This window comes from Saccopteryx bilineata, chromosome 8 (genome assembly GCF_036850765.1).
Source record: "Saccopteryx bilineata isolate mSacBil1 chromosome 8, mSacBil1_pri_phased_curated, whole genome shotgun sequence".
Lineage (NCBI taxonomy): Eukaryota > Metazoa > Chordata > Mammalia > Chiroptera > Emballonuridae > Saccopteryx > Saccopteryx bilineata.
This window is the reverse complement of record NC_089497.1, coordinates 3,895,519-3,910,321: the sequence shown is the minus strand read 5'-3', so window position 1 is coordinate 3,910,321 and position 14,803 is coordinate 3,895,519. Positions and strand designations below refer to the sequence as shown.

The following is a 14,803-nucleotide window of genomic DNA, read 5'->3' as shown; positions in this document are numbered from 1 at the left end:
TTCCCTCCGGTTTAGGGTTTAGGTCGTAGCTAAACGGCCTTCCCCGCTTGGTCGTGGAAGATCCTGCTGAGATGGTGGGGTGGGGATTTTGCCGCCGGTAAAAGGTGGCGTCCCGGAGGCTGACGCGCGTGTCTGCGCCCTGTCTCTCCAGGGAGGCGGCTGCAAGTTTCTGCGCTACAACTGCTCCATCGAGTCCCCACGCAAGGGCTGGAGCTTCATGCACCCGGGGCGGCTCACGCACCTGCACGAGGGCCTGCCCGTGAAGAGCGGGACCAGGTACATCGCCGTCTCCTTCATCGACCCCTGAGTCAGCGGTCCCCCTCGGCTCTTCTGTGTGGGTGACCATCTGCGGCGAGAAGAACGCAACACGTCTGCGGTTGTGCCTGAGGGGATGCGTGGGGGTGATTTAAGGAAACTCCTACAGACCAGCTTCCCCTTGGGCCAACCCCTTTGCAACACTTGATGGAAAAGGAATCGTCTGATCCATCCGGGATGTCTGCTCTGAGCCTTTTAAACCACAGACTGAGGATGGAAAGGAAGGAACAGTGAATATTTATTTCTTCGCCTTAGGGTCTCTGAGGGTAATGGCACATTTTCCGAATGTGTGCGTCAGTTGCTAAAAATAATTCAGGTACAAAGGTACAGGGGACACATGAGGCTGATGATATTTTCTTATTGAACAAAATCCGGAAAGAAAGAATTTTATCATCATGTACCTAACATGGAAATAAGTGAAAATTGGCAATTTTTGAAATGTCTGAAAAAACTGGAATTCTAACTGAATTTGTGTGCAATTAATTGTGTAAAGTACCTTTTGACCACCTCTGTAGGTATGTTTTGCAGTAGTTCCTGGCAGGATAAAAGGACAGTATTTAATGTTGTTCCTTTAGAAACTTAGTCCAAAAATACAGTGAGCTGAATATCCAGTCGAAAACATTTTTGTTTATTTTAGATTGTTAGATTATTATTTTTTTAACCTTTGTATTAGAAATAAGGCCCTGAGTTCCTTCCGAAGAAGTTTCCAAGGTAGATTGTATCAGGTAGACACTAGAGTTAGAAAAAAGCTTTCAAGCCTTCCATTTCTTAAATATTGTCTTAAGATCACTAAGTGTCCTTAGGTCAGACAAGGTGGTGGTGGTTTTCATTCTAGAAAATAATGAGGGTGAATTTCTCTTTGAGATGAGTAGCAACATTTTATAATTTTAATTTTTGTTAAGTACTTGAATTTCTTATCAGGAAGTAAGTTAGCGAGCCTCTCTTTCACCTCTGGCCCCTCCTGCCCTCTTTGTACGGGGTGGTTAGTCACTTTTTTGTCTTCCCAGCCTAGTGTCCATTTTTACCTTTCTTACTCTTTTTTTACTAGCTTTTAAAAAAAAAATCTCACTCTGAGATCATTTTCCTAACACACACACACACACACACACACACACACACCCCGTACACAAAATTGTGCCTTGATTTTCACCATTTCCCTGAGGTTTAAACTTCCTATTGTAGCTACTGTTTTAATTTAAAAGTTAAACTTGAAAAATAAAGTTCTAAATCATGGTGCCAAAATTCATTTTTCTAACACCATGTGTTAGAAAATTATGAAAAATAAAATTAATTTAAAATGAGTTTCAGGTGTTCTCTTTATTATTGGTGGTGTATCTTAAAAGAATCATAATGGATATGCCTGAAGGACTCTATGGCCATTACAGGCTGTGACTTTTTGATAGATTTACTGGTATTATAACTTAATGACAACTCTATTAGAAGTGGAGTGATTTTCAGTCACAAAGTGACTAGGGATTTGATCTAACTTTTTTCACAAGTGGGGAAATAGAGATATATATTTATTATTTTATTTATTTTATTCATTCTTCTATTTGATGTATATTTATTCAGTAGTATATATGTGTGTGTGTGTGTGTGTGTGTGTGTGTATTTTGTGACAGATAGAGGGACAGACCGGAAGGGAGAGAGATGAGAAGTATCCATTCTTTGTTGTGGCTCCTTAGTTGTTCATTGATTGCTTTCTCATATGTGCCTTGACGGGGGGGGGGGGGGGGGGGGCTACAGCAGAGCGAGTGACCCTTTGCTCAAGCCAGTGACTTTTGACCTCAAATCAGCGACCATGGGGTCATGTCTATGATCTCACACTCAAGCCAGTGACCCCACGCTCAAGCTGGATGAGCCTATGCTTAAGCCGGCAACCTTGGGACCCGGTTTTGAACCTGGATCCTCTGCATCCCAGTCCAACGCTCTGTCCACTGCACAACCACATGGTTGGGCTCAGTGGTATTTTTTTAGTGTCTGCTATGGACCACCTTGTGTGCTGGCTGCTTGAATGAACCCAGGGGCCCCTCATCTAACCCTAGAGGGACTTCCCATATCCTCCTAGTGTCTCCAGGCAGTATCCCTGTGGATTATCTGTGAGCCAAGAAGAGAGACACATTTTAAGAAGTTTCCTATTACTGAAACTGAAATCATTTGGTACCTGTGATAGCGAGTCCCTACAGGTGGTCCGCTGTGAACCATGACTCCCAGGATCCCTGTGTGTGTCCTGTTCCCGCCTGTGTTGAATCTGGGTGGGCCTTCTGGAACCAACAGGGGGCAGTCTAAGTGACTCTGCATAACTTCCCAGTTAGGTCATGAGAGACCCAGGGCTTTGATTTCCCAGGACGTTCACTGTGGGGGTGCTCCCTCTAGAATACAAGCACGGTTCTGTGCAAAGCCCGTGCCCCGTGGAGAGGCCGTGTCCTTGCGCTCTGGCCGCCCGCTGGAGCTGAGCCCCCGTACCACCTGGCACCCTGTGAGTGAATTATTTGGGCACCCAACACAGTCAAGCCTTCAGGTGACTCTCGTCCCCATGGTTGACTCCTGCCTGCAGACCCGTGTGAGCCGCCCGGCTGAGCCCCGTCAGCCCACAGACCGTGAGAGAGGAAGACACCATCCTGTGGAGCCGCTAGGCTCTGCGTGGTTTGTACCCTGCAATAAATAACCAAAACGGGGAGCGCTTCCTCAGCTGCTCCTCCGCTTGGGGCTACTCTTCCAAGGGGTTAGCCCCCGGGATTGCTTCCTCACCTTCCGTGTTCCTCAGCAGAACCACTGGTTCTTTGAGCGAAGAGACCGGGCCTCAGTCAGTCCTCGCGCCTTAGAGCTTAGCACGTGGCCTGGAGGAAACGGGAGTTGTGCGTCTAGCAGATAGACCAAAAATAAGAAATGGAGGTCCCTTTTGGTTTTGACGTCTGAGCTGAAGACTGGAGAAAGTCTCTACGTGTATTTATTTATTTACTTATTTATTTATTTTAAGCAAGAGGAGGGGAGATAGTGCGACAGACTCCCACATTCACCCAGACTGGGGTCCACCCAACATCACCCATTGGGGGCCGACGCTTGAATGAACCAAGCCACTGGCTGTGGGAGGAAATGAGGGAGGGGAGGGAGGGGGGAGGAAGATGGAGAGGGGGAGGAGCGGATGGTTGCTTCTCCTGTGTGTCCTGACCAGGAATCGAACCCCGGGCAATCATACTCCTGGCTGACGCTCTGCCACTGAGCCAACCTGGCAAGCAGGGCCTGTATATGTATTTCTGCACAGAGGGATTGGTAGGTGGCTCCGTGTTGGATAGTGTGATATACGAGGACGTCAGGAAAAGACACGTCAGGATGTCACCATTGCCCTCAGCATTCTGGGCCGAAGGCCTGAGACAGGGATTAGCAAGTTTAGGAGTAACCTGCTTAGGGATGAAGACTTCCCGGAAGTATTTTGAATGGAATGAATTTGGTTTGATGCCTCTCAAAAACAAAAGTTTTTAGTAAAAAAGCTTTAAAAAGCATTATGCCACTAGACTAACTAAACAGTCTGCGTTTTTATTAGCCCACTTGAAACTGAAAAAGAGTTCGGAAATAGGAACTTGTGAAAGCTGGGTTTCCACAATGCCGTGGAAAGTGTGGTCTCGATGTCTGCTTTCTCTGGAACGGCGGTCGCCATGGTGACAGACGGCCCTGCCTCACGGGGCGTGGCTGGTTGAGTTGAACCAAACACTTTCCATATCTGTTCAAGCCTGGTCCTAGAATTCTGATAAATAATGGCATTAAAATATTATAATTTCAAAAGTAGAGACCTGTTTAACTCTGTTCAAAACCTGAGTTGTTCAGGAGAGCTGTAACTGGGGTGATGTCAGAAAGCAAAAGAAAACGCCCCCCTACATCTCCCCCCGCAAACAAACAAACAAACAAACAATAACAACAAAACCCGCTCCAGAACTGAGAAACTTCTAGTCTGCATGTAAGACTGAATAAATCAGACTCGGGAAGCAGTACCGTTCTGTAAATATGGAGGCAATATTACTCATTGTTTAAAATTGGTCGAGGATTTGGCAGACCTGAGACAGAGAAAAGCTAAACAAAGAGTGAATTCCAGGGTGCAAATAAAGCCTTGAGAGAAAGCAGAGAGGTTTCAGACGTTATAATCAAACTAATTATATTTCAAAGTAGGAATGTGAAAAATGGCGGTCAACCCGCATTCCCCAACCGGACACGAACTTGCCGTTGATTGGAGGGGTTACAGCTGCTCATCTGGGACCTCCGTTCTTGGCCTGGAGATAGAAGAGCCTATTGTTCTTTGGAGAGCGTGTTGTGTGCACACTGTTCATTCCTCACATGGTTTCATCTTTCAACAGGCTTCCTTGCAAATCTTTCTTCCAATGCTGCGCTGTTGCTGAAGGGCCTAAAGGGAGGAACAAGAAGCAGGGTACAGAACAGATTCTTGTCTGCGAGACATGATTAACTGCTGGTCACCCTCTGATGCTCGTGGCCCAGAATCTCAATCTTCTAGGGTGATTTCCTTCTGTGACCGTCCCCGGGTGTTTTCCCTGAGTCTCCCTGTGCTGACCAGATTCCCCGCCCACTCCCAGTGAGGTGGGGCCATGTGACCGCGTTCGGTGGGTCATCCAGGTATGTGAGCCACACACACACACACACACACACTCTCTCTCTCTCTCACACACACAGCCAACCTAACCCAAGGGTTTAGGTTGCATGTGCTGTGTATTTCTTTTTTTACCTAATCCGATGATCACCTATGTCACAAATAAATGATACATTGAATTTGGATTTAGGTATGTACCAATTGTAAAGTCATGAAATCCTAGGGTTCTTCCAGGGTGTAGGGATTTCATCTGCATCATCTAACAGTGGAATCTCAGCACTGGACGTGATCCCAAACCTCAGCGAGTTCAGTCCCGGCCCTGCTCCCGCCCTAAACAAACCCCTTTCAGACTGCTCTGGTCCAGGGCCACACAGACAGGACTGGAGAACTTCCTTTAGTGAGTGCCTGCTAGGTCTCTGTGACGCGCCCATCACTGTACCTGAGAGAGACCTGACTTAGACACCCTCCTTCATTACAATCCAGAGACGGGCAATTCCCTGAATCCTGACCCAGGGACGGCAAAGTTTTTTTCCGGAACCGTGCCGAAATTTGTCTTTTGTAACTTCCTTTAAAGTGTATGTTTACGCATTAGGGAATGATATGAAAAACAAAATGCCCCCCCCCCTTTTATTCTTTGAGCGAGAGAGAAGGACAGACAGGAAGGGAGAGAGATGAGAAGCATCAACTTGTAGTTGCGGCTCCTTATTCACTGCTGGCTTTCTCGTCTGTGCCTTGACAGGGCGCTCCCGCTGAGCCAGTGACCCTTGGCTCAAGCCAGTGACCTTGGGGTCCTATCTATGATCCTATGCTCAAGCTGGTGATCTCGGGTTACAGACCTGGGTCCTCAGCATCCCTGTCGCTCTATCCACTGCACCACCGCCTGGTCAGGCTAAAAAAATAATGCCTTTTAATATAGGCTTATCTTTCAAAAACTTAACAGCATTAATCATCACCATTCTCTCCACACACACACCCAATGCCTCAGCCTATTTGACCTTGTCCGTCCCTAGAACACGGGATTCTTCATGAGCCATTGTATGACCTCCTTTGGAGGCTCTGTCTGCTGAGCACCGCTGCTTGCTGATGTCACCAAGTGTTGACAACACTTGGGACATTGCTCTTTGCAGCTGGAGTGATTGGTCCGTATGCCCGTGGTGTGCTCAGATCTAAATGCAACATGCTAGGTCAATGTCAGCGGTGTGGAAACAGAGTGAAAGGTTACTCAGAATTCGGTGTCAGTCCATAGATTTTAATATCAGATTGCTGTGGGTGGGGAACAGGCCGCCGTGTCATGTTGCTGACAATGGACATGCAGGTGTGAGATGTTCTTTTCCTTCACAGGTGGCGCTGTTGAGCCACAACGTCACTGTATAATACTTAACTGTCTTGTTCTCCTGGAGCCCAGGAGAGAATGCTATTCAGTTAAATTCTACTGTTCGCCTTGAGACTGGGTTTTGCTTGTTGCCATCTTTGTGAGAGCTGATTCTCCCAGTCGACATAATGTTGTCATTCCCTCCTGATTCCTGTCACTCAAGAGGAGGCATAGGCCTTCAGCAACATCGGGGACCTTGGTCATTTACAAAACCCCACAGGATGTCCTGCCCAGGCTGGAATGACTGACCATAAGCCAGCCGAGTGTTCTAAACAGAGTGCCAATTCCGGTCACCTTTTTAAAATTTACTTTTTTGCAGGCAACGATATCTCTATTTGCCGTTAAAGGAAAACAAACATAGAATCCTGACATTTTAGGGAGTTTATGGACTCAGAGGTCCTCAGCCTCGGCACCCTCTCAGAATCCCTTGGGGAGTTTTTAAAAGCACTTAATGCTGTGGTCCCCACCCCCCTCACCTATCAAATTTCATTTTCCGGGAGTGAGGCCAGGCCATCAGTGAGTTTGAAAAGACTCCTTAAATGCTTGTAATAGGAAGGGAAGGTTGGGAGGACCTGACTGAGCTCCACCCTTGAAGGTGATAAAGATTCTTTCTTTGGCCAAACATTAGTCAGGCTCCGGAACCTTCTGGGGGGGCCGTCTCTGCGCAGGTTAGCAGGAAGACCTTCACCTTCAGCCTCTGAGCACCCTCGATACCTGATTGGGCTCATCTCCCGGCAACCTCCCCCAGGCAACGTCTGGTCACCCCCAGCGGCCTTCAGGAAGGCCTCTGTGAGGAGCCCCAGAGTGAAAGCCAGGAAGCCAGCCCTGCTTCTCATAAGAAACTGGAAGCAGCACCAGCTCCCCGACTTTCTGGGCTGCGCGTGCGCCCCAGGACCAGCTCCCACACATATTTAGGCTCGCTGACTTGGCCTCAGCTCCCAGGCGTTTCTAGGTCAGCCGCCCGGAAGGCGACCCTTTGGGGTACAAGCTCGCGGGCTCAGCAAGCTGGCATCGCCACACTGACGGAAGAGTCGATGTCAGGCTGGCTCCACGCGGCTGCCATGGCCCCTCAGCCCTATCTACCTGCACCGGGACTGCGAGGGAGGAGTTATCCGGACGGAGAGTCCGGGAAGAGCCTCAGAAGCAGAAAGAACGGCGGCGGCATCAGGAGCACCGGAAGCAGCAGAGGGCAAGCAGCGATAAAGCCCTGGACAAGGCTCACCTCCTCCGGTTCTCCGTGCTCCCCTCCACCTCGGGGACCTCACCGCCCACGCCGTCCCTGGCGGAGCAGGGGTGCCCGACAGACAGCCTGTTTAGATAGAACCCCCCCCCCCCCTTCTGCAGATGTTTCCTCGGAGGCATTTCCGCGGCGCAGGCGCCACCCTGCTCCATGGCTCTGCGTTCCCGCTGGCCCGTGCTGACCTTCCCGGTTGAATCCCGTCTCTCTCCCGCACTGCAGCGACCCACGGAGGGGGTTCCTGTACCTGTTGCCAAGGCCCCGAATAAACTTGGCCTTGCTGAGCTTGAAGGAGAGTCATTGAATCATTGTTCTCTCATCAGAGATCCGTGGTTTTTTTAAAAATCACTATATAATACTTCTCATGTACATTTAGTACACTGCGTGGGAGTTTCCAGCTAATAATGGAATTATGTTAAAAGAAAGTTGTCTGATTGATTGTTCAATGACAATCTAGGTAAAAATTAACAAGTCAAAAAAATTTTATTTTATTTTTTGAAGTGAGAAGTGGGAAGACAGAGAGACTCCTGCATGCGCCCGCCTGGGATCCACCCGGAATGCCCACCAGGGGGCGATGCTCTGCCCATCTGGGGCGTTGCTCTGTTGCAACCAGAGCCATTCTAGCGCCTGAGGTGGAGGCCATGGAGCCATCCTCAGTGCCCAGGCCAATTTTGCTCCCATGGAGCCTTGGCTGCGGGAAGGGAAGAGAGAGATAGAGATAAAGGAGAGGGGGAGGGGGTGGAGAAGTGGATGGATGCTTCTCCTGTGTGCCCTGGCTGGGAATCGAACCCGGGACTTCCACACGCCGGGCCGACACTCTGCCACTGAGTCGACCGGCCAGGGCCTCAACAACTCAAATTTAATGTTGAGAAACGATCATTTCTCCCCAGGGGCTCCCGCCTCCAGAGCTGTGCCCAGCACTCAGGTGGCTGCACTGGCCCCGATGCAGTTCCATGAGGAGAGACCCCTCGCGGTTAGACAGACGGCTGTGGTTTCCAGCCGACAGTCGGAAAGTTCTTCGGTCGGGTGTTTTCTTCTGCGTTAGCTCCCAGAACTCGAGGGCCCTGTTTTAAGACGTTTTGTGAAGTGTTAAGCTCTCCTCTCAGGTTGCCTGTATGTATGACAAGAAAGAGAATAAAGAGACCCCACAGTCCACCCTCCTTCCCGCGTCTCTGCCCGTGGCCGTCGCCGATGGCTCAGCACTGCTCACGAAGCTCTCGCTGTGAAGGCTTCTTCTCACATCGAGCTGAGGTCAGCTGCCCCCCCCCCCAAACCCCTCCTGTGGCCTCTCGTCCTGCTTTCTGGAGGGACGCGGGCTGAACGGAAATGCCTCTTTCCCGTGTGCTAGTGATGCAGGTGGGCTGTGTTTTTTCTCTATATCCGCTATCCAAGGTCATCATTTCAGGTTTTCACACCCGTCTGTCTCATCGTCCTATCCTCTGTGACTCCCTGGGTCTGTCCCCTGTGGCCCCTGAAGGAGGTGGGTCACAGCCACAGGACGATGGCAGTAGGGCTGGCTGTCTCCCTTGGTCTGGACCCTGTAATTGTAGAAATGAAGCCTAGAATTTTGCCATATTTTACAGGAGTCATACTATAGCGATTTAAAAGAAAACGCCAGGTAAGTGACCTTCAAACCAGGCCATGCATTTAACCCCCCCCCGGGGGGGGGAGCTTTTAAAGAGTACCGCTGCCCATGATCTGGCCTGGACCACCAGAACCAGAACCCCGGGGACGAAGGCCTGGGTACAGGTATTTTTTAAAGTGTTCCAGTGACTCAAATGTGTAATTAAATGAGTTTCACTTTTAAAGGTTTTCCTCAACTTGTATATAAATAGTTTTTTTTTTATTTGAATGCAAGTATCAGACTATAGTAGTTCTCTGTTCCAGTTTAATGATGTCTGATACTACTCTTCCCAAAACTTCCAAATGTAATTTTTTAAGGTCAGTCTTCAACACGGAACATTAAAATTACTACTAGTGTCTATACAGTGTTTAGAAAACTTTGGAAAGGATTTTTTTTTTAATAAAAAAATGATGAAGTTTAACCTCGGTTTACTATGTCTTATAGCCTTATGTTGTTGGGTTTATGCGTAGTGTAACTGGGCTAACATGTACTGTATGTAAATCACGCTAAGATCACACAGTGAATAAATTTGGGTGAGCCTCCAGATCAAATGGCTTTTTCCAAGAAGCGTGGGATACAGAATGGCTTCCAAATGTCCAGGGTCTTCCAAATAAAACACGCATTCATCCCATGCTAGTGGCTATTTTTTTTTCTTTAAAATACCAGGTCTCAAGGCACATCAAAAAGTAAACTACTTTCTTATTCCTTGACTTGTGCTATCTCAGAGCTATTGAAAAGAGCGCTGTTTAAGAGAGCCTGGCAGCGGAAAATCTTTTCCGTCGGGCCCATCTGAAACTAATCACAGCGCTGAGTGAGGAGGGTTAATTAGGACAACTACAGTGATTTCAACTTGCAGCTCTGGGTCATCTGGCAAAGACATTTCTCTCCCTCCCACCCCCAAAGTTGTTAAGATCGCCTGAGCATTACAGGATAGTGAATCAGAATTTCTTTCTTTGTTTTTGTTGTGTGTGTGTGTGTGTGTGTGTGTGTGTGACAGAGACAGAGAGAGAGTCAGAGAGAGGGACAGATTGGGAGAGACAGACAGGAAGGGAGAGAGATGAGAAGCATCAATTCTTCATTGCTGCACCTTAGTTGTTTATTGATTGCTTCCTTATATGTGCCTTGATCGGGGGGCTACAGCAAAGAGAGTGACCCCTTGCTCAAGCCAGCGACTTTGGGCTTCAAGCCAGCGACCTTTGGGCTCGAGCCAGTGACCATGAGGTCATGTCTATGATCATATACTCAAGCCAACAACCTTTCCCTCATGCTGGTGAACCCACGCTCAAGCCGGATGAAGCCACGATCAAGCCGGTGACCTTGGCGTTTTGAACCTGGGTCCAATGCTTTATCCACTCTGCTACTGCCTGGTCAGGATAGAATTTTATTTTTAAAATGTTACTTGTCCGTTATATAAAGGCAAGGAGCCCCCTCACGCAGTGTCCTCCGTGATTCTTGGTGTAATGAGCACATGGTCACTGAGGATTGTGATGTACAGGCTGGAAGGCACTAGTTCACAGGTTTCATAATATCCATCGTGCCCACTTACAAGGATTCAGGGAGAGAGTCCAAAGGACTCACATTAAATGAAGACAAGCAGGGCTGTGATTGCACACAGAGCTATCACGAAGCTCTCTTCACAGCCACGTCAAGGGGAGAGACCCACGGGCCACTGTGGAGAGTCCTCTCCATGCGCCCCTGAGCACAGTAAGAGAGTAACCATAGCAACTCTTAATCAATCGAACAACTATAATAGAAAACTGTAACAAAGGCTACGAGAATGTGGTCTCCCTCTCTCTCTCACAGTATCTCATGATGCCGTACTCCCCCTTGTTGTGACGATGTGAGGTGACACAATGTATAGGAGAGGTGATGAGGCAAAGTCACGGCGTGGCCACTGGGAGGCAGCACCGAGCTCCCGTCCGGCTGACTCGACCTCAGCGAGCACCGTGAGGCTGCAGCCGTTGATCGGACAACCAACACACCTGCCGAGTGACCAGCAGGCAGACGGCGAGCGCAGCGTGGACACGCTAGACCAGAGATGCTCGACCTTGCCCCTCTCGTGGCGCACATAAACCAATCCCTACTTTTCTGCGGCACACCAAAACATATATATTTGCCAATCTCACACACAAAAAAATAGGTATAATTGATTTTTTAAAAGTTTATTGATTTTAGAGAGAGAGAGAGAGAGAGAGAGGAAGAACATCGATTTGTCGTTTCACTTGTTTATGCCATCATTGGTTGATTGTTCTATGTGGCCTGGCTGGGGATCGAACCTGCAGCCTTGGTGTGTGGGGAGGACGCTCTAACCAACGGAGCTACCAGAGTAGGGCTAAGAACAGGGATCAGTTTGATGTATTCACACAGGGTGGCTGTTGCTGTGTTGGCTGCTGTCATTCTTTTTATGTGATCATCTAAGGGAGAAGGGTCTCTTGATGAAAAAGTCAGGTATTGCATGTTTTAAGTATCTGAGCCGTGTGCCCCGCAACACACAGGTTGAAAATCGCCGCGCTTGGTGAGGCGGCCACTCACGTCCCCGGTGGGATGGAGTGGGGAAGGCACAAGAGTTCCTCCTCCACTCAGAACGGCGTGGGATTGAAAACGTACCCGCTGTGTATTTCTTGGATTTCCTACTTAATATTTTGGGACCACGAATGGCCATGGATAACTGAAACCACAAAGAAGGCAGGACGTGAAAATCCGGGCGGTGGGGTTGTGCCGTTTCTCAGACTAGACACGAAGCCCAGGTCTTCAGAAACCTGTGATCTACTTCCTCATACAGTTATACCTCCTGCCTCTTTCAGTTAAAGAAAAAAGTGATTTTTAGAACTTAGAGACATAACCCTGTACTCAGGAGACGTCCGTAACCTCCTTCTCCTTGTGTGGACTCTGAACTGTCTCCTGTCTTGAAAGGTCAGCCTTGGACATCACTCCGAGTCACTTCTCTCTTCCGCTTTAGATTATGGCATACCCTAAGGCAGGGGTCCCCAAACTACGGCCCGCGGGCCACATGCGGCCCCCTGAGGCTATTTATCCAGCCCTCCTCCGCACTTCCGGAAGGGGCACCTCTTTCATTGGTGGTCAGTGAGAGGAGCATAGTTCTCATTGAAATATTGGTCAGTTTGTTGATTTAAATTTACTTGTTCTTTATTTTAAATATTGTATTTGTTCCCGTTTTGTTTTTTTACTTTAAAATAAGATATGTGCAGTGTGCATAGGGATTTGTTCATAGTTTTTTTATAGTCCGACCCTCCAACGGCCTGAGGGACAGTGAACTGGCCCCCAGTGTAAAAAGTTTGGGGACCCCTGCCTTAAGGTGATAGAAACAAAACCTGCGAGCAGAATTCATGTTCGCTGAGAGAGGAAATGGAGACAGAGAGGGACTGGAGGTCTGGACGGGAAGCAAGCTAGGGATGTTGGCCGGCAGATCGGCGGAGAATCTCCACCTCACTGTACAAAAGAACTAATTCCAGGAGAGGGTCGCCAAAGGGCCGATCTCTTGATCTCTACGGTGACGCACTTTAAAAGGTCGTACGCAGCACAGTTTTCATTCACAAAATTCCTGAACTGTGGTCAAGAATCGACTTTCGAAAAGATACCCATTACGCATTTTAACACATCATAACCAAGGTCTAATGATGGCCCTGGGTCACCACCACCAGGCTGCGCCCTCCGCCACGCAGACAGCCCCGGGCTCTCCACTCTGGCATTAGGAGAACACAGACTACCATTACGTGCAAGTTACAAGCCTAGGTGGGATCAAGTGCAGAGAGCCGTAATCTGAGCTTACCCACAGTAACAACAAAGCCGCGTTTGGGGTCAAGTCCATATATCTAGCATCCGACCAACATCTGCCTTCCATTATTGAGAGGTTAACTGTCTCCTCTGAAGAACAACATTTTACGGACACCATCTTAATGCACTCCGCAAACACTTCAGTTTATTTTTATTTAAGCAATAGCTCATCTCCCTCTCTCTCTCTCTCTTCTTCTTCTTCTTCTTCTTTTTTTTTTTTTTTTTTTTAGCAGGGGCCAACACTTTTGTGAAAGGCTGTTTGCAAAGGCTCATCTACTCTGCCCTGTGCAGAGGAATTTCATTTCCAGATAGGAGGTTTTGGTGCCTGATTTCTTTTGCCACCAAGTTATGCAGAATGCCAGTTACGGGCGGCGGTGAACTTGGGCTGCCGTGAGCCATTCCAGTTTCTCATCTCCTTCCACTAGCACGGCTAGAAAGTAGAGCTATTCCGCTTCTCAGCCTTCCCTGGGTCGGGGAAATGCCTCTTCAAACCTAAACTACTGGCTCCTGGGTATAGAAAGTCTGTGTTTTGGAAAAATGGACGTTTACAAGATTGCAGAGATGCCCTGGGTTCCAGTAAAATTGTACCTCTGGGTATTACAGAACAAAATAAATGGAATTTTCAGGCCCTCCGGATTAAAGCAAGAGAGAAAACATGTTTTCTTGAAGAGTCTATATAGCAATAGACTTTTTTCCCCCTGCAAATCCACATTATACCTATTTTTAAAATCTCATATAGGTTTAGTTTGAAATGATTGTTCAAAGTTGACTGTCCCTGTGATAAGAGACACACGCCCTCCTTGTAAAAAGTGCCTGCACCAGAAAGTGAGCGAGGAGGCGAGGGAGGTAAAGCCCCTCTTCCAGGCAGCCGACGGGAAGTGTGGCTGAACTTCCTGGGCAGCTAGTTTCCGAAGCCCCTAAAACGTCAGCAATCCGAGGCGGAGGGAGACGATGCCCATTTCATCAAAGCGGGGTACAGTCTCACAGAAATCTATAATTAGGTGCCCGTTAGGACTGATTGTCCCCCAAGATTCATATCTTGACACCTGCCCCTTAATGTGATGGCGTTAAGGACTAGGGCTTTTGGAAGAGGGTTAGGTCATAAGGGTGGAGCCCTCACCATTGGACTTTGTGCTCGTGGGGGCTGAAGATGTCACCGGGCATACGTGTGCTATATTCCTGATGGTTCATCTGACCGATGTTAATCTGACGAGCCGTCACAGAGAGTTCGCTGAGAAGAACGTGTCCACAACGGAAGCTTATACGAGACTTTTTGGTAGAACGTTCAGCCCAGTGTGTTGCGCTGATAAACCACGATCCAATCGTTCTAGCTTGGCGGTCACCGTTAACGTATTCTATGACAAATCAAAAGCATCTATTCAATCCTGTGCTTTCACCTCTGGCCAAGTTCCTGCTACAGTGAACAGGCCTGTCCCCCTCGAGCTGTGCACCTCGGGGGCGAAGATCTGAGCAAGAAGAACGAGCAGAAGCAGCAGCTCCACCTCGGCCCCCAGCCCCGTCCTGGGTCCCAGGACGCTGCGGTTTGCAGCTCTGATTCTCGCTCGAGGCCTGTGACTGGGGCAGCCCGGCTGTGGGACTCTATGCACACCTGTTACGTGACACACATCCTGCGGTTTATGAGTTACTTGCTAGCCAGCTTCAGTTGCTGTACAGCCAAAGGGACGGACTCCGACGTCCAGACGCACCAGCTCCGGCACCGAGCTGACCCTCAGTCTGCTGCCTGGACGCACCGGGCTGGCCGGCCCTGCCCTCGCCCCCCCCTCGGCCCCTCCTCCTGGCTGCTGCCTGGACGCACCGGGCTGGCCGGCCCTGCCCTCGCCCCCCCTCGGCCCCTCCTCCTGG

General features: G+C 48.9%; 1 protein-coding gene across 2 annotated transcripts in view; it reads left to right on the top strand.

Moving 5' to 3' along the window:
• PLOD2 (procollagen-lysine,2-oxoglutarate 5-dioxygenase 2) overlaps nucleotides 1–755 on the top strand; it is a 91,889-nt gene extending 91,134 nt beyond the window's left edge. For both annotated transcript variants that reach the window (XM_066241324.1, XM_066241323.1), the window contains one exon: nucleotides 152–755. In XM_066241324.1, coding sequence (XP_066097421.1) covers nucleotides 152–307 — 156 coding nt within the window. In that variant the 3' untranslated portion in view covers nucleotides 308–755. The remainder of the gene's footprint in view (nucleotides 1–151) is intronic.
• Nucleotides 756–14,803: the final 14,048 nt, after the last annotated feature.